Below are 19,326 nucleotides of genomic sequence, written 5' to 3' on the forward strand. Positions count from 1 at the left end.
CTGGGATAGGTTCCGCACACCGTGACCCTGCCTGGACAAGCGACGGCCGACAGTGGATGGATGGGCGAATGATCTGTGATGATGATGTTGTTTTGTGGTCTTAACAGTAAATTGGGATGCACTGTAGGGTGGGCTACTCCCCCCCAGCTCGATGCAGCACCGTTCAGCCTCATGTCCTTTCCGCATTACCTCTGTACACCTTGAGAAACCCCGGCCCGACGGTGTATTTTCATGTGGAGGGCGGAGCCTCAAGCACACCTTTCACCACAGTTCTGTTCCCATGTTTACCTGGACAGGCCCCTCGGCGCACCCACGAACGCCTTTAACACCTTTTTCAGGCCTCCGCTCCTGCGTTTTGGCCTGACAGTGTTGCAGAGATGAGTCGGGCGTCCTCTGCCATTTCCCTGCCCGTGCCTCACCGCTGTCGACTGCTATTGACCGCCATTGACCACTGCAAACCCAGCTCTGCGATCCATCGAGCGCTCTTTCCCCGGGGAGTCGCCTGCTCTGTTTAGACGCCCAACAGCTGGAGTGCCATGGTTACACAGCGCCGGCTTCCCCGAAACAGATTCCTTGCATCGGGCAGCAGAGCCACAGCCCATGAGCGACCACGTCTTTCTTTTCAGCAAGAGCGCGGTTCAGAGCGGCGTCTCCGTTCATCATTAACTCGAACGCTCTCTTCATTTGGCGCGGTGTGGCGGCGGCACAGAGGTGCTGCCAAGGAGCAGAGCTCACCGTTGCCAAAAGGACTTCTGATCTTCGCGTTGTCCCTGCGGCTGAAGAGCAACGGCCTGCCGGCGGCGCCTGTCATCTGCGTTCCGTGGAACTCTTTCGAGTTCTAGGTGACACATCGATTCGGATTAATCATTACGCCTTGGTAAATGGTGCGTGTGCGTGCGTGCGTGCGTGCGGAGTGTTCCGGAACAATGTGACCAGTGCCGACCCAATTTCCCCCTGTCTATCTGCTGTTAGGTCACTACAGCGGATGAATTAGCTGCAGCCAAGGCGGCGCGGCGCGGCGCTCGGACTCGGACCCGGAGCCCCGGGGAAGTGGCCATTGCTGCTGACCGCTGGTCTATGTGAAGGCGAGTTCCCTGCGCTCACCCTGCGGTTCTGTCCTGGACCAGGTCGCTTTCGCAGGGCCTTTCAGCACCGTGCCGGAAGCCGCTTTGGAACCCGAGTCCACCTGGCGTCACGGAGCCTCGGAGACGAGCCCCACGCCGGGATGGACAGGACGTCTGTGCCCTTTTTCTCTCTGCAGGCCTGAGCCTCATTTACACGTCTATTTATTATGACTTTTCATTCATTCCTTCATTATGAGCTTTTCTATTTATTATGAGTTTATTTTTATTCACTGAGAATTTGCATGTATTTATTTATTATGTTTAATCTTTTTATTTGTTATGAGTTTACATTTATTATGGACTTTTTCTCCAAAAGTGGAAGCGCAGCTCTCGGCACTGCGCCCCCTGCAGGCTCAGGTAGTGTCCCATTTAAGGAACTTTGCCTTCGACGTGTCTCGGGGACGTTTGTGCCGCTCTGGGCTGTGGGCCCCGGGTGCCAGGCGACGATGGGCTCGGAACCCATCCCCACATGAAAAGAAAGTTGACTCGGACTTGACTTTGAATGAGGAGCGGAAGGAAGTGGACGGGGCGACTTTGACATGAGTCCCACCGATGAGTGCCAGCGGTCGGTGCAAATGTGTAAACGTGAGTGAAAACACACGGGGGCTTTTCGGTGGGGGCCCTCGTTGTTTTCCCAGACCAGATAACGAAACCCGACTGGGCGAAAGGAGGCAGCGCTGAGCGAATGTGTCTGATCTGCGACGCCATCGATCCCCCCGTCGTCCCCAGGATTGCGGTCCCGAGTGGCAAAAAAGCGAACTGCGGGAAACTGTATGGAGTAATTTTACAGTGCCTGTTGGAGAGGAAGTGTGGAGGGATGGGGGGGGTTAGATCAGAGATGTTCAAAATCATCAAAGCAGTGCCCCCCCACCCGGGCGCACAGCTCATCCTTTGAGCCGAGGGTTCGACTCTTGGGCTCGGGATCAACGGGTGCTTCGTGCGGTTCGATTCCTCAAAAGCACCACTGGGGGGCCATCGGAGAGCAGGGCGGTCGTCCGGCACACGGCGATCCCACGTTCCGCTCCGTGCCAAAAACACGAGCGTGAAACCAGAAACACATAGAGAACATATCTGTGCTGGTTTTTACCGCATCTCTGTGACAGGTCTGACCCCATTGTTACTCAACGAATCAGGGTAAAAACATGGACTTTCATCACACTGTACAGGCTGTACAGGCATTTGCTGTTTTTACCCACACTGGTCGTCTCTTTTCTCCGCTCAGATCATCTCAGGAGTCCTGAGGTCACCATCATTATACAATGGTGTCAGCAGGAGAACGTTGAGATGGTTCTTCTCACCCTGTTTACCAGGTCTGACTGAAGAAGCCTACAGAGCAGTGATGCATTGTGTCACACACAGTGGTGTTTGGTAGGGTTTCGTGGTCTTTGGTGGACTCTGGACGTTTCCTCTACACTCTAAAAAGAGTGAGACAGCAAAAACCAGGATTTGGTGCTGAACTTCTTTGAACGATTACATAGAAAAGACACGTCACACATCTTCACCTTTTAATTGTATTTGTTTAGTTCTGTTTAAGAGAAAATATAAAGAAAACGTAGAGTGAGTTATTTGATGTGTACATTGCTGTCCTTGGTAACCCACCATCTCTGGTGAACCCTAAGGAGACCACGAAGAGGAGCAGGAGAAACGACTCTGAATGCTTTCTTCAGCTTTGTTCTTCTCTCTGGTGACCATTGTCACCTTCTCAGTCATCACCCCACCCCGCATCTCCACAGATCTGCTTCTTGTTGACTGTGAACCTTCTCAGAGCTTCGTGGTCAGATGGAGAAACACACATCTTGTAGAAGAACCAGGACTGACAGTATCCTGGGCTGCCTTCTGAAAATTGAGATCTTTAACAACATTGGGCAGGAAAAGATGGAATAACATAATTGGGAGCTTGTGAACATCTGACTAAGGATTCTGAGATCTGTGGAGCCACCTGTCCTCCATAGGACCCAGAAGGTCTAGCAAGTCCAGGAGACGATGAGGCCCCTCCTACAGAGTCTTTGCTTCATGCTTCTTGGAGGAGCTCTGATCTTCCTGATGAATCTCTAAAGAAGAAATTGACTTGGAACATCTTCCTCCAAGCATACACTGTAAGGAAGGAAGGGGAGACACAAGAGAAGAGGGGCACATTGAGCTCATCCCAAAGACATTCTGAAATGTTCTGTGTTTTTATTTCGCCATCATACATCGGGTTCTGTAATATGTTGGTGAGGCTCAAGTTCAGACCTGATGGTCCTTCGCCCCATGCTTGATGTTGGAGCTGAAGCTTCTGTCCAGGTCCCAGGCCTCCACCAGCAGAGGGAAGCAGCGCACAGCAAACCTTCTCCTTCTTTGTTCTCCTTCACACAGAGGTAGAAAACATCTCAGACGTTCTTCTGCTCTTCCTTTGGGCTCTTCTCTCTGAATGAGCTGTTCTTTATCTGGAGCCCAAGGAAGCGCTTCGGGGGGTCTGTGGAAAGCAGGTCTGCTTTGAAAATGGAAAGTTAAAAAACAGAAATAGCTCTATGCTATTACGCTGTGTGGTATGTTTGTGTTTATGAAGGTAATCACAGTATTTTTTACACAGTTTATTTATGGATCTTGTTCTTCTTACACTCGGCCTTCTGAATCGCTGTCCTGCTCTCCGGCTCATGGAGGTGCCACCTGCCCTGGACCACGTGGAGGCCTGGAAGGAACCTGGGGAAGGTGGGACAGCGGGCTGTGGGGACGGTGCCCCCCGGTGGCCTGAAGGAAGAGCTCTGCCCTCGAATAGGTCAGCGGGGTGGAACACCTTCGTTTCACGGTGTTACAATGCTTTTCCTTACCATATTTACCCTGCGATGGATTTGTAACTCAGTGGAATTTTTCCCAATGGGAAGTGATAAAACAAGTCATTTTGTCCTCATTCGGCCAGTTTTCAGGACCGAATCGTGAACTGTTGCAGTTAAAGGGGATACGGGTGCAGCCGTGAGACACGGTGCTAATGGGCTCAGGTGGAGCTCGCGCAGTGGTTTGGAAATAAAGTACGGAAATTTACCGGCGACACGGTAACGTTGGTACATTACCTCGCTCTCTCGAATCAGAGTAAATTCCGGTAGAACTGCTAACTTGCACAGAGGGCCGGTTCCTTATCCACCTGTGACTTCTACCCGGAGTCCTCTTGTCCTCTAGTCCCCAGACCTGTGCAGGTCGGCAGGAAGCCATGGCCCCCTCCTGCAGGCGAAGGGTTCAGAACCAACTGTCTCAGCTGCTTCGTCGCTCAAACCGATGTGCGACTGCGGCTACAAAGGTGCCGTGATTCGAGTTGCCAGTCGCCGTGAGGATCAGGTGGGTATTGGTGCAGGGCCCCTTTGTGCCCAGGGGCTCAGCAACACGCACGTTTAAAACATCGCCACAAAGTGAATTGTGCTGAAAATATATACAGGTTGGTTCGCGCTTCACATATTCGTGTGACGTGTGCTGATCTGGGTCCTCAGAAGCGGCTTTTACCGTGTCAGAATCGAGAAAAGTTGCACGTTACATACGTGCGTCCGGGGGTCGGGTTCTGTGAACACTTCCTTCCACCCATCGTCAATAACTGCTCATGCAGTGCAGAAAAAACATTGTAGTGAAACACAGAGAATATAGAACAATGAAGAAAAATGAATTAAGTATGAATGTAAAAATGTTCATATCTTAAAAGTTCATAACTCAAGTGTTTGTATTGTGAAGAACTGGAGTTCCAGATCAGGTCGCAACATGAGCTCCGTGTGTTGAACTTGTGATCTTGGGCCTCATGCATGAGTAAGGAGGGAGCAAAGCGGTGTTACATATTGTATGTAAGACTGTGGAAATGCTCATTATTGGCAGCAGTTCACACACACACCCACCATCTCAGCAAAATGTTTTTTTCTGATTTGTCGGTCCTTGGCAACATGGGAGTGAAAGCATGTTTTTCTCAAACCAATGAGCTGTCATTTTTTTTGAGTTGAGCCGATTCCCCAACAGGATTATGGGACGTGACTCCCTCTGGAGGGCTCTTCGCCCCGGCCGTGTGTAGACACACACTCGAATCCTCCTAAACACACGCATCGTCAAGAGAAGGGGAGTCGCGAGCACCGTCACACGTGATGTGAGAGCGGAGCGACAGGGACACGCTGATCACGCAGCGCAGCACAGACATTATCTATTCTAGGTACATGCAGGGTAAACACAGGGTAAACACAGTATTATTGCCATTAGTTCATTTACCTGCTGCTTTTCAACAGTGGGAGGTTTGTGCACAAAGCTACTTACACTGATTTACGTATTTATACCGCACGGTAATTTTTACCATATCGATTCATGGTAAGTACCTTGATCAAGGGAACTACATCAGGTGCAAGAACTTCCACCTGGGTTCTTTGAGACAGTAGCGCTAACCACTGCGCCAGATGCTGCCCATGAAGTGTGGTGTGGTTTTTGGTGGAGACAAACGCAGTTCTAGGGAATGACCACACAGGACCACGCAGGACCAGAGACTACTTCTTGTACGCCGCTCTGCACTTGGGTCTGAACTGAACACTCTAGATGTGGCTCCTGCTGCTGCGAACATCTGGATCCACCCCAAGGCAGCACTCACCGCAAAACGGCCCTCAGCTCATTATTCAGTGCCGTTTCCAGGCAAAGAGAGAGAGTGTGTGTGTCTGTGTGTGTGTGCAGCTTCCCAGCATTGCGGCGAGCGAGCGCATGGCAGACCGCACTCCCCCCCCACCGGGACCAGCATCTGGAGCGCATGCAGGCCTCACTGACACACGCTCATTTCCCGCAAATGAACAGGACACCTTGGCTCCAGGTGCAAGCGCCTCTCCCCCCGCTGAGGTGTTTCCCTCAAGAGGACCGAGAGCCATAGCTAACCCTAAGAGGACCTGGTCCTGGTCGGCCCCTGTACGCTCAGTCAGCATCCCACCACAACCAAGCGCACACACACACACACACACACACAATTTGGACGGTGTGTGAGGGCAGCGCGCTGATGGGTTGGTTAACCGGGCTCCTTGCAGGGCTGTGAGTCACAGATGTTTCCGGGCTCCGGACTCAACCGGCCGCCTCCTCTCTCCTCCTTCGCGCTCCTGCACCGTGTTCCTCCGGCTGTGCTCCAGCACCGTCGTCGTCTCCATCGAGCTCACGGTCGCGGTCGAGAGGTGCCCCCCCCGACCCCATTAGAGGGTACTTTACCACACCTAATCCTCTTCTCCTCCTATTTTTGGCTGCTGGTTCAGAATTACTTTCAGTGGTTCAGAGCTCTGCGGTCCTTCTGACCGTGCGTTTGTCTAAATTCACATGCAGGTTCCATACACACGGAGACAAAAGGTGGAGCACGCGCACACACACTCACACTCACACTCACGTTTTCAGAACCGCTTGTCCCATACGGGGTTACAGGGAACCGGAGCCTACCCGGCAACACAGGGCGTAAGGCCGGAGGGGGAGGGGACACACCCAGGACGGGACGCCAGTCCGCCGCAAGGCACCCCAAGCGGGACTCGAACCCCAGACCCACCGGAGAGCAGGACTGCAGCCAAACCCACTGCACCACCGCGCCCCCTAGAAGGTGGAGCAGTCGGTTAAAATTAGGACATTAAAACAGAAGTGATTCCATTGCTAAAGGTAAAGCAAGTGAAGTCCGTGCCTTTGAATTTACTGTGTGTGTGTGTGTGTGTGTGTGTGTGTGCGTGCATGTGTGTGTGCGTGCGTGCATGTGTGTGTGCGTGCACGCGCATCTCTTCCCGTTTTACACGCTACTGACAGGAACACACAAGTGGCCATTGGCGTGTGGCCCCCCCCAGGGCTCCCTGCTGCAGTCTGTGCACCCAGAAGGTCTTGTGCTTGCAGTTCTTTCCTCTCCTGGTTTTGTAAGAGTCACATGAGCTCTGTGGGTGTGTGAGGACTGGGGGAGCACTGCGTGTGCACGTGTGTGTGTGCCTGCCAGCACTGGCGCGGGTGTGTTTGTGCGTGTGCCTGCAGGGGCACGTGGCTGGTTTTGGTGTGGGTGGGCCTTTGTGCGTGTGTGTGTGTGTCTCTGTGTGTGCGTGCGTGCATTTCATACAAAGAGGAGTATGAGGGAGATGAGGATGAGGAAGGTGACCCTCTGTCATCATCCTGCCGTGAGGAAAACTCCCCAAAATGCTGTAGCCCACGTTCTGCCGTGGTCTTCCCATGATGCACTGTGGAATCTGGCAGAGCGAGAGGATGAGGGGGAGTGTGTGAGCAGACGCAGGAGAAAGAACAGCGGAACACAAGTTAGAGGGAGAAGTGAGAGAGTGGGGGGTGGCAGTGAAGGGCATGATCTCCGCTGAGGACCCACACAACACACACGGGGTTCCATCAGGGTGTCTCATCTTACTCTGCTTCTGGCTTTGCGCGCGCGCATGTGTGTGTGTGTGTGTGTGTGTGTGTGTGTCCCAGCACTTGGAAACCTGCGCTGTGGAGTCGACAGCCCCAGGTTCTCGAGTCCTCCAGCTAAGACGCTCGGCGTTCCTCGAACCCTTGTCTCGGCAGGTCCTCTCAGAGACTGTTATTCGGCTCACCGCGTCATTCACCTCAACCTGCCTCGACTCGGCCGCTCAGTTACTCATCGCGCCGGAACACGACGTCCTCGGTCTCTCCTCGTAGCGGCAGGAGCACCGAGGGCAGCAGGTGGCGCAGTGGTTAGAGCTCAAGGGCTAGAGTCCTGCAGCCCAAGGACCCAGGGTCAGATCTCACCACCTCTTACAGTACCCTTGATGTGTAAAAATTACCCTGCTGTATAAATGGGCAAATCAGTGCAATGGGGTGGCACAGCACATGGCACAGCGAGTAGCGCTGCTGTCTCACAGCGCCTGGGTGGTGCAAGAGGATGTGGGTTTGATTCCCGCTCAGTCTGTGTGGAGTTTGTGTGTTCTCCCCCTGTCTGTGTGGGTTTCCTCCGGGTGCTCTGGTTTCCTCCCACACTCCAAAGACATGCTGTTCAGGTTCACCCGTAGTGTGTGAATGACAGAGAGAGAGAGAGTGTGTTCCACCGATGTCTGGATGAGTGACCCAGTGTAAGTAGTCTATCTAGCAGTGTAAGTCACCGCGGTGAATAAGGTGTGTGGGCTGATAACACTACACAGGGTTCATTGGAAGCTGCTTTGGAGAAAAGCGTCTGATAAATAAATAAATGTAACTGTAAGTAGCTTAGAGTACCAGTCTGACACTGTGTAACCCTTTGGAGAAAGATAAGATAAATAAGAGTTATGGAAAAGTGTATCCATCCATCCGTCCATCCTTGGTCTGCAGCTCCGGCCTGCGCTGGGTGCTGGACTCTCGTGGCGGCGCTGGGCCTCTGCTTACCCAACACACCCCGCGTGGTGGGGACCGTTTGTTTACCAACTCTCAGCCGCGTTGCGTTCGCTCGGCGTGTTACGCCACCACGTGGGAGGCATCATCGACGAGCCGAAAGCGCCTCCGAGGCTCACGGTCCGCAGGATGCCGGCGAGCAGCGAGAACGTGGAACTTGGATCGGCGTCCTACTGCGGCCAAACACTTTCAATACGTTATGTAACACGCTTCCGGCGTCGGAGTGTTACCACGATCCTCAAGTCGCGTTTATATCTCAGCCCGTCTTTTAAGCATCAGATTTTCAAAGAGATTCCGAACTGACGCCGGACTGAGTTCAGAGGTCATCCGGCCGGCGGCTCGCTGGGGTGTCGTGATTTGGGCCCCTTGTGTCACACTGCTGTCCCTGCCGTCGCTCCTCACAGTTATTACTGCGAGCGCAGCTGGAAGGGCGTCTTGAAACATCGCTGGGAAGGAGGCAGAAGACGCCTCTTGTAGAGCCCCGGTGCCGTTCGATGAGTCCGATGCGGAAAAATCGAGATCCGTCGCGTGTCCGATGGTCGCGAACGAGCGGCTTTTGCTCCTGAATCCAAGCGAACAAAAATTTATCCGAGTGCGCCGAAGCTGGTGGAGCAAAGCAAGTCGGCCGCGATCGCACTTCTTTTTAAATGTACTCAGCTCTGGGTACATTTACCTGCTTTTCAGGTCCCGGTGAGAGAAGTGGTGAATGGTGCTCTTCTCAAAGCAAACACAGTACTACTGCAATACTCTGGTCTTTTATTAGTCTTTTATTATTCCGTTAGGGTTTAGAGTTATGGTCTAGGGTTTGGGGTTAGGGTTTAGGGTTATCGTTTAGGGTTAGGTTTAAGGTTATGGTTTAGGGATAGGATTTAGGGTTAGGGTTTAGTGATAGGGTTAGGGTTTGGGATAGGGTTTAGAGTTTTGATCTATGGTTTATGCATAGGGTTTAGAGTTAGGGTTAGGGATCAAGAGTCAAAGCCAGGCGTTCGGTGTCAACCTCTTTTCAGACATGCGTCCCAGAACAAATACGCTTCAGTGGAAAAAGCGACACACGTAGAGTAGGTGAAATGAATTGGATGTATGCAGTTTGTTTCAGTTTCTGAGAACAGTTGGTATACAGTGTAAGAAAAACACTAGGAGTGTTTTGACAACATTGTTCTTGTCCGAACACGTTGAACTGAGGAAAGTCAAACCCTTTCAGCTGAAAGTGATGTACAAACATGTACGTCTTGCAAAACTGCTTGTAAGCCAGCTAGCTTCTTTAAGCGTGTGTAGTTCCTTTCATCGGCAGTATAAATTAAAATTGTGCGTTATTTTAACTTTGTTTTTATTTTGTTTCATTATCACGTTGGAGTAAAAGTCAGTCGTGGGGGTCACTGGATGGGTTACACGGTGTTATCATTTTTAAAGCTGTAACAATTTATCTGCAGAAACACGATGGCGCTCTGTGGGCTGGACGAAGCGGATCTGCTGCTCGTCCCTCTCGCTCACTCCGCTTTCACTCCCCTTTCACTCGCCATCTTACGCCAACACACCCGTCACGTGCCAGCGGTAAACACGCACCACCCCATTTGGGGGCGAGCGCCTTGATTCGTTCGGACCCCTGTCAATCAGTGCTCCTTGTTTCCCGCCCCTCCAATCCTCCCTCGTCTACTGGCTGAGCGCACCGTCTGTCAGCCAGTCAAGCGTCACTCTGACTGCACTACGTCAGTCGCGAGGAGAGTTAACGGGCGCGAGGCTGTTCGTCGGTCCGTTTCGGGACGGTTTGTTCTTCGTAACCTTCGGCCGTTCGCACGCGCTCCAGCGCACCATGTTTCTGCCCCCGATGGAGGACCACACGCGCCTCAAGCCGAGTCGCGAGCGCTTCTACAGCACGCGCTGCTGCGGCTGCTGCCATGTCCGCACGGGCACCATCATCCTGGGCACCTGGTACATGGTACGGAGCGCGCGCCGCCGCGCTTTCCCGCCGCCTTCTGGAGAGTTCCTCAGCGACGGGGCGCCGAGTCCGACGAGTGTCCGCCACCGAGTGCACGAGGAATAGATTAGAAGAAGGTTTTTGAGCAGCTCGCGGTGACCATGACGTCACGGCCCGGGTACTGGCTCAGTCAGTGGCTGCACTGAAGTGACTAAACTTGGCTGGTTAGTTTAGTTAGAGCTTCTGCTGGTGCTGGTGTGTGACTTGTTGTTCTCCAGCGGTGTGTGTTCGGACGCAGAAGTCGTGCGCACAGTCAGAGATCTGAGAGAGAGTGTGTGTGTGTGTGTGTGTTGTTGTTGTTGTTGTTGTTTCGACGATCTCATTCTGGCGGCTGTTCACCATCACTACTACCACTAGACTAGACTAGTTGTATGTACTAACACTGACTGTTTTTAAACTAGAGCACAGTGTTGGTCTTCGGTAACTCGCGTGTGCGTCATTCTGTTCCACTGTCTCTTTATTGTTTCTCGTTCATATTTTGACGTACGAACTCGTGCGTTAAACGGACGAGGGTTCGAATCGCACGCTGCGCATGCGCGTTTGGTCCGTGGCGCCCAACGCGCAGAATGACGTCACGCGGCCCGCGCGGTTCGAGCGCGTCTGTGACGTGTCTGACGGACGGGAGCAGGAAATAAGCCGGTCTCCCATGGCAGCCGTTCAACGTTGGGTTTGTGCCTTGTCTGCCTCCTCTCCAGCGGGGTGGTGACGCGCTGCTCGTGCCCGAGACACGAACAGCGCAGTGACTGAGCGCTGAAACAAGTCAAGGTCGCTGGCGATGGATGGACGGTACTGCGGCGTTCCATCGCTGTCTCCATGGTTACGCAGCAGAATGCTCAGGGGGAGCTCGGTGCGCTGCTGACTCCTGTTCTGCGCACACTTGTACTCGTCTGCGTGCTGCTTTCCTGAAGCACGAGCACAGGGTGGTGGCGCAGCAGGTAGCGCTGGTGGTCACTGCTCCCCTTCTGTGGGTTGAGCATGGATTTGAGTCTTTGAAGTTTCCATCATGTTCTCCCTGTGTTGTGTGGGCTTCCTCTAGGTGCTCTGTTTTCCGCCCACAGTCCAGGCATGTGTTTTAGGTGACTTGGTGACACAAAATTGCCACTGGTCTCTGGCCTTGCCGCATACTGGACCCTGTGGCTCTGGGCCGCTTCAGCTCGGACAAGTCGTTATTTATGGATGGATGGATGAATGGATGGAAAAGTGTGGAACAAGCTCCTTGAGACACCTGAGTTTTATTTAAGGGTAACGTGTCAGTACAGTCAGCATGTCGCTCGTATGTTTCGATTTGTGGAATGTGGAAGGTACCTGTATCTGAGATTGGTGTCCCGAGGAACATAGAAAATGCCACCGGTTGTTTGCGAGTATTAAATAACATATTTTTGATTGCTGCGCTTCAGCCGCTTTACACACCCGCCGAGTCCTATTTAACGGGCTGGGACGTGACCACATCTCCCCCGCATGGTGGAGTTGGGGCGACTCGCAGTCCTTTGTGTGTTCAGCCTGGGCGGTTCACAATGTGAGCCCTTTATGCCGCCATGGCTGCCGCATTCACCCTGAACCGCATGCTGCTGATTCAGCGCTTCGCTCTGCTTGGGTGTTGTTATGAATTTAAGCAGCTTTGATTGTGAGCTGTGGAGTTTCTCACGTTCCCTCAGTATGAACCAAAGAGCTTTTAAGGGAGCCTCATTTCCAGCTTGTGACAAATGGAAAATATTTTTTCAGAAGGACAGCGAGGTGAACTTTTTAACTGAAACAATTACGCAATTTGATTCGTAACATGGAACAGCTGGTAGCGCAGTGGTCAAAGTTGCTGCCTCTGGATCCGAAGGTTGCGGGTTTGATCCTCGCCTCCGGCTGTAGTACCCACCCATGAGCACGGCGCTCGCCCGAATTCGTGCTAGTAAAATTACACAGCTGTATAAATGGGTAAATAATTGTAAGCTTGCAATTAATAGTTGTAACTGCTTTAGTGGAAAGCATCAGCTAAATTATTAAATGTAAACAATAACGTTCTTGTATTTTAAGCAGGACTTGTTTACTTTCCACGTGAGCTCAGTGTTGACATGTCAATTTTATTTTTTTTTTTTTTTTACATGTATTCAGTGTACGGAAAAGTATTTGCCACATGTTGTTTGGAGTTCGGTAGAAGACGAACCATATTTGGTAAAACCCACAGCTGAATTGACGTCACCTCGCCATGGGGTGCGGTCTCCTTGTGCCAGCAGTGAAATGGGCTGTATGGCTGCCCTGGAACTGTGACTCATGTCTCTACCGGTCACAGAGCTGAGGTCACCTCAACTGTTTGGTGGGCTCGGGTTGCTTCGATCCCGGGGTGCGGAACGCGTGAAGTGCGGCACCGACAGGTTGCGTGGAGCCCGTGCCTCACCAGGAGTTTACGCAGCTAAAGGACTAATGTGCTTTCGTGAATCGTCGAGTGGTTGTTTGGGTGCCGCTTAAGATTAATGGCCTCGGTTAAACTTTTAATGGAAAAACAGAAGCAGAGTGTGAAGTAAAAGGGGATTTTTAAACAATCTTGGTGAGATGTTTTGGTTAAGAAGGGTCCTTGAACCACCAGTGTCACTAACATTCCTTTTTCCTCTGCCTGCTCCTTTTCCTCCTCCACCCACCTTGCACAGGTAGTGAACCTGTTGATGGGCATCTTGTTGACGGTGGCCGTGACCCACCCAGACAACGTGCCCACTGTGGACCTTCAGTACGAAGTCATCGAGCATTACTTTGCCTCCGACAGAATGGCAGGTATGTGGATCATCATCATCTTGTCCCGAGACAGAAAAGTGCTCCCTGCCTTTGCAAAGCCAAAAAAAAATTGGGTTCAAAGTGTTCAACCTGGCGATGTTGGATTAGGCTGTCCCTTTGCTGAGTAGGGTGTCCCCCCCCCCCAAATGAACGTATTTCCTCCTTGACCGCTTTGAGCCGGAAATGGTTTTGTTTTTAAAGCAGGGAAAACAAGGAAGTGGCTTTGTGCAGAGATTTGGCTAATCCCAGAGGGGGTGTGAACCTCTGGGTGTGTGGTTTGAAATGGGTTAGCCTTTTTCAATCCCTATTCTATTGTAAATTATTATTTTAATAATAAATTGAGGGTTTTTTTTTTTTTTTTTTTTTTTTCTCCTTGTCCCCTTGGATGTGCTCCAATGGCAGCCTGGATGGGGTCACGTAAGCCTCTGATTGGAAGATCACCCTGCACCCTTGCCTTGCTGCACCAGCAGGATTTCTTTACAGCTGTCCTCATGTTAAGGAGGTGTCGGCTTGGTTAGATGTAGTTTAATTGTGCTATAAATGAAACGGAAAAGCCGTCATCTGCATCAATGTTCTCTGACGAGATTGTGTGTGAGAGAGAGACTGACTGCAGGTGGAGTTTAAGGATGTACTTTTTGTGGTGTTTTTACACATGACAGTTGGCACCAGCGGTCATGTCTGGCCCGTTTAGATGAGAAGAGGCCCGTGGGAGTCTGTGGTGCAGTCAGTCGATGCCGACAGCAGCCATTTCATTATACCGTCACATGACCGTTAGCCTCTCTGCAGGAAGAAATCCCACAATCCCCCACCAGGGATTTGCTGCTGAAAGGCCAGGCAGAGTAACCACGGGATGAGTTGCGCTTTCCCTGGATGCTGTTCGGTCACAGATGAATGAATGGTCTGATTTAATGGACTGAACAATTAATGAACAGGACTCGGTTGGTTCTGGTCAATTAATGGACTTGTTGGGAAATGTAGATGGGCACCAGCTGGGTGTAAAGGCACAGGAGGGGACAGAACGTGGGTGGTATTTTGGAGTTTAGATTGAAATTTTATTTTTTTTTTTTTTCCAGCCTAGATCATCTTTTCCTCTTCCTTTTAAGTTGGCATGCCTTTATTAGTGTTTGTTTTCTGGCTGTTTTGTTGTCTTTGGTAATCTGGTAATCTGGATATGAAGCTTTGTGACTCAGTGCCATCGTAGAGTTTGTTGTGCTGGTTATTGTTAACTGACCCAAAACTGAGTTATTAACTCTTGTTGACGTGGGGGGTTAGGTGACTTTAAACTGAAACCTCTGCGGTCGTTTCCTTCTGCAAACCCTCCACACTAATGCCCTCTGTGTTCTTCTTTGTTTCGTCCCAGAAAACGCCTGTGTGGGCTTCGCCATCTCCCTGCTCATGTTCACGATCAGTGCCATGATGGTGTACGGTGCCATCACGGTAAGTTCCATGCATTTAAAATAAATAAAAATCGTTATTGCCGCTCCTGTCTCTGGAGACCTAGTTTTGGTGGACTGTTGCCAATGGTCCCTCAGACAACTCTGTCCAACAGCTCAGGATTCTTAAACATCCACTTCCTGTCTGCCCAGCTAGACTACTGCAGAGCGTTTTGACTTCGAGATGCTAATGGATGAATCTTTGTTCTAGACAAGAGGCTTTTTTTAACTACAGCCTATAAATAGCAGGCTTTGTACTGCTCGAGATGCTGCACATGAAGGCTTGCTGTGGTTAAGAAAATGTGCAAACGCAAAGAATGGAGGGACAGAGTGACGTTTCCTTCCTCGTTGTCCTTGTTTCTTGCGTTTGGGTCCTCGCCATGTCCAACGTATTACCGGTCTCTCACTTAATTTCCATTGGACCCGTTGTGTTGAATTTCCGGTCTCCGTGGGGTGTTTTTAGTAGAATGACTTGATGCTCTCAATGAGCAGTACAACTGCTGCATGTCACTCAGTGCTCTGGGTTCGAGGGCTTTGCCAGTTCGGGCATACGGAGTGGAGTGTCAGATTTTCGCAAACTTGAAGTGTTGAAAGCATCGTGTTTTGCTTCTTTGTTTTGAAATGAAATGAAAACATTTTTGTGCGTGAGAAAGCAGACCTGGCTGGAATAATGAGTGTAAGCAGGGTTAACCTTGATAAGGGCAAATCTATACTGCGGTGAGACTGAGCGAGCGAGCGGGTGGCTGGCTGGGTGGGTGAGTTTGTGCGACCGTTGCATCGGAAATCTCCGCTCGTTACGGTTACCGGTGGCTGCCTGCACTTCCTGCTTTTCCATAAGATAATGAGCCCAGAAGGCTGCTTCGAGCTGCACCCTCCTTCAGTTTGGGTCAGAAAGGCTCGTGGACACAGGGGAATGGGGACTGTCTGCAAGGTCACTCTGAGTGTCCCAGTGTGTGACATCCTGAATGAAAGTTTTCAACCCCGGTGTGTTTCTGTCCAACAGCAAGCACAGGAAGTGACCTGTTGGCCAGGTGGGAGGTGGTTTGGTCTGCACATGTAGGCCGTAGTAGGGCATAAAACCTAGAGTGGCCATGTCTTTTGTAGTGTGCCTGCTGGAGTTATGACCCCTGTAAGCGCAGTGTGTGCGTGTGCATGCTTCTGTGTGTCTGGTTCATACATGTTTTTTGAAAACGTACTGCTGGCATCTCTTTGGCGTCTCCCTGCTTTCTCACCCATGCTGTACACGCGTTAGTGACAGGCTTCAGCACATGTGCAGTGTCCCTAGTTGCTGTGTGTCCTCTCCTGGAAAGTTGCCTCCACCCCACAGATGCTAAGGTGCAGCCTCCTATAGGTGTGTTTCCTTGTCAGAAGTGCTGTGAATTTTAACGTGTGTTCCTCTCTGCAGCATCGGGACGGCTGGCTCATTCCTTTCTTCTGCTACCAGCTGTTTGACTTTGCTCTCGGTTGCCTGGTCGCCATCAGCTCCCTCACCTACCTGCCTCGCATCAAGGACTATCTGGACCAGCTGGTGAGTGTGTGTTTCTGTGTGTCCCTGTGTTTGAAGATGGATACCTGGGAAGCAGCGAATACGCTGGCATTCCTGCCCACTTGTTTTGTGATGTTCTTGAATTCTCTTCACCACCTGTCTTGCTGCTCCGCTGGTCCTGTTGGACAGGCCTCAGACCTCCTTGTGTTTCTGTCCTCAGCCTGACTTCCCGTATAAGGACAACCTGCTGTCACTGGACTCCAGCTGTCTGCTGCTTATCGTCCTCATCTTCTTCGCTTTCCTCATCTTCCTCAAGGTGCGGTTCCCTTCGTCACAACACACACACACGCAGCCCAACCTGACACAGTGAAAATGTGAACTGATGACCTGCTGGTGTTTGTAAAAAGGGCAGCACTGCGTACCTGAGAACTGCTGAGTGTTAAACGCGAGCGTGGAAAGCTTGTGTGTGTGTGTGTGTGTGTGTGTGAGAGACATGGGATTAGTGTGTCCTACAGCAGTGAACAGTGCTTTTTTTTTCTTTTTTAACCATGCTGAGCATGGTTTAATGTTAAGATCTCTGCATGCATGACAATCTGTTATAATTTTTAATTAAAAAAAAAAAAAATACGCCTCTGATGCGAGTGTGGGACCAACCAGTCGCTGTTTCTGCAGGCCTATCTCATCAGCTGTGTGTGGAACTGCTACAAGTACATCAACAGCAGGAACCTCCCCGAGATCGCCGTGTACCCTGCCTTCGAGGCCCCTCCGCAGGTAGTGCGCGCGCACACGCAACAGACGCTCGTGGTGAAGTGGCACCTGAGGGTTTCGTCATTGCTGCATCGCTGAGGAGCTCGGCTCTGATTCCTTACGCTGTTTTACGATGAGAAAAGGTGCTCCACTCTCTGTCCTCGGTGTGTGAGCTGTCTCCGTTGTCTCCCCCCCCCGCAGTACGTCCTGCCCACCTACGAGATGGCCGTGAAGATGCCCGAGAAGGAGCCGCCTCCTCCCTACATGCCAGCTTGAAGCCCCTCCCCCCACCTGTACATAGTCGCAACAAGCTTGCTTTTTAACCTCGCAGTTCCTTTGTAGAGACAAGGACATCCAGTGACACCTGTGAACTCTGCAGCCTTGCACCTGAACGAGTGGATGGGTGGGACCAGCAGGGTGGGCGGGGCTACCCCGTACCTGATGCGTCCCTGTCGCAGCTGGTGAAACTAAAGTAAACTGAGAGTGCGCTTCTGCTCTTCTGTTTCTGTGCTCTGACTCCTCCTGTTGTCTTGGAAAGAAGAAGCTGGCATCATTAACATTGCCGGAATGCTGATGACTCTATTTTTAGTACAATCTTTCCTGTCAGATGAATATTTATAGGTATTTAAATGAAACCTCTTAGACAATCTGTCCTCCTCCACACACACACACACACACCTTGAGCTTTTCCACACTACTAACTTTGCTGGTTTTTTTAAATGATGTGTTTAGATTTTATGAGCGTGCGATATCGTGGGGGAGCCTGTCTTATTGTTTCTGTGTGCGTGTGGGGGGGAGGGGGGGCTGTGTGTGTGCGTACATGCCTGCTGCCTGTGGCTGTGAGGCATTTGGAGCTGTGCACTGTTCTGCCTGCAGTGTGTGGTGTTGCAGTGGTATTGTACCATGAGTGGGTGCATGTATCTCTGTTCATAATTTTCATTTTTGTGGACATGGCTTCAATAAACATTAGAACTTTGTACAAGTCCATGAGTGGACTCCCTCTCTGTGTGTGTGTGTGTGTGTGTGTGTGTGTGTGTGTGTGTGTGTGTGTGTGTGTGTGTGTGTGTGTTTTTTTCTCCTACTGTGTGTACCGGGCCTCTGAATATTAAATGATTGACACTGTTAGAGGGGATTTTATGTCAGGACACAGTAACAGTGATAAAAGTAGTGTATTGATCATTGCTGCCTCCCTGCCACACCACTTCTGGGTTAAGTACCTGCAGGTATTTCTCCCCCGTCGCACACATTGGTGGGCTTTACCGGTAGCACTTTAGTATGAAACTTTTCATCGATCTTGCGGCAGTGTATGACTAGCATTCATATGAAGTGTGTGTGCGCGCGCGCGCGGTGGGGCGACCTAAATCTGGCTGAAACACTTCCCTGTGTTGAGCGCCCTGGAGCCTATCGTCCCATCAGCTGAAGCTGCTCGATTGCTCCCGTATGAGGCACAAAAAGAGCAATTGGTCTTTTTTTTTTTTTTTCTTTTCTTCTCTTCCTGAAATGACCTCGTGCACAGTCAGCGTTCAATGCGTCCCTCTCTCTCTCTCGCGCGCGCGCGCGCACACACACACACATTCTTCCTGCAGCATTCAGTTCACCGGTGCCATGAGCATCATGGGCTCTAGATTCAAACAGAAGCTGGTGCTCGAGTGCGACACTGTTGCGTTTCCTCCTGGTGCCACCTGGTGGCTGTCAGTGGACTCGTGACGAATAAAGTCAGCGTACAGAACACATCAGTGGGATTACCTCTTCCCCTCGTGTGCGCGCGTGTGTGTGGGGGTCGCGTTGGGAGCTCTTTACTGGCGTCTCATTTGTGTTTTCCGCGTAACGCTGGTTTCACTTCACGGGTACGTGGATTTACCCTGTTTTACGCCGGGCAAAGCTGTCGCCATGACAACATCTGATCCCGTTTACCGAACTGTTGGTCTCCGCACTTAGGAATATTAATGGTCACGTTCGGCCTCACGCGACCCTTTTCGAGAAGCGCCGGGGCCGCGCGGAGGCGCGCGCTCTCATCCGCCCTCGTCCGCTGCGCTCCGCTGCGCTCCGCTGTGCTCACGGTGCTCTGGAGCGCCGCCTGCTGGGCGAACTCAGCTCGTGGCGATCCGTCGTACCAGGAGGGAGCTTGTTCTATTCATATCATTCATATTTATATATTTATTATATTTGTATCATAAATATTTTTTTGCGTAAGGCGCTAAATAGGCACGCGCTTTGCACCGTACTTTGTAAGCGGTCTTAAAAAGTAAAAAAATGGTAGGAAGGTGACCAGGATTCGTCTATCCTGAGTTTTATGCACCTACTCGAGTGATGAACATCGGTGCATCAAGTGGAAAGTAACAGACTAGGTTTACTTAAGAATCACATATCTAAAGCTATGTCTCTTTCTGTTAATGTAATGGACAAATTGTATTTTCTCTGAGATGTACATCGCTTTGGAGAAAAGCGTCTGCTAAATAAATGTAAATTACAGGTATCGGT

General features: G+C 51.1%; 1 protein-coding gene across 1 annotated transcript; it reads left to right on the forward strand.

The window, feature by feature from the left end:
• Positions 1 to 10,120: 10,120 nt before the first annotated feature.
• LOC108923525 (lysosomal-associated transmembrane protein 4A) lies at positions 10,121 to 17,823 on the forward strand. Its single transcript, XM_018734321.2, has 7 exons — positions 10,121 to 10,383; positions 13,059 to 13,179; positions 14,540 to 14,616; positions 16,018 to 16,140; positions 16,319 to 16,414; positions 16,771 to 16,869; positions 17,047 to 17,823. Exons 1-7 carry the CDS (start codon positions 10,258 to 10,260, stop codon positions 17,119 to 17,121), a joined length of 717 nt encoding a protein of 238 aa, XP_018589837.1. The 5' UTR covers positions 10,121 to 10,257; the 3' UTR covers positions 17,122 to 17,823.
• The last annotated feature ends 1,503 nt before the right edge of the window (positions 17,824 to 19,326 follow it).

This window comes from Scleropages formosus, chromosome 15 (genome assembly GCF_900964775.1).
Source record: "Scleropages formosus chromosome 15, fSclFor1.1, whole genome shotgun sequence".
NCBI lineage: Eukaryota > Metazoa > Chordata > Actinopteri > Osteoglossiformes > Osteoglossidae > Scleropages > Scleropages formosus.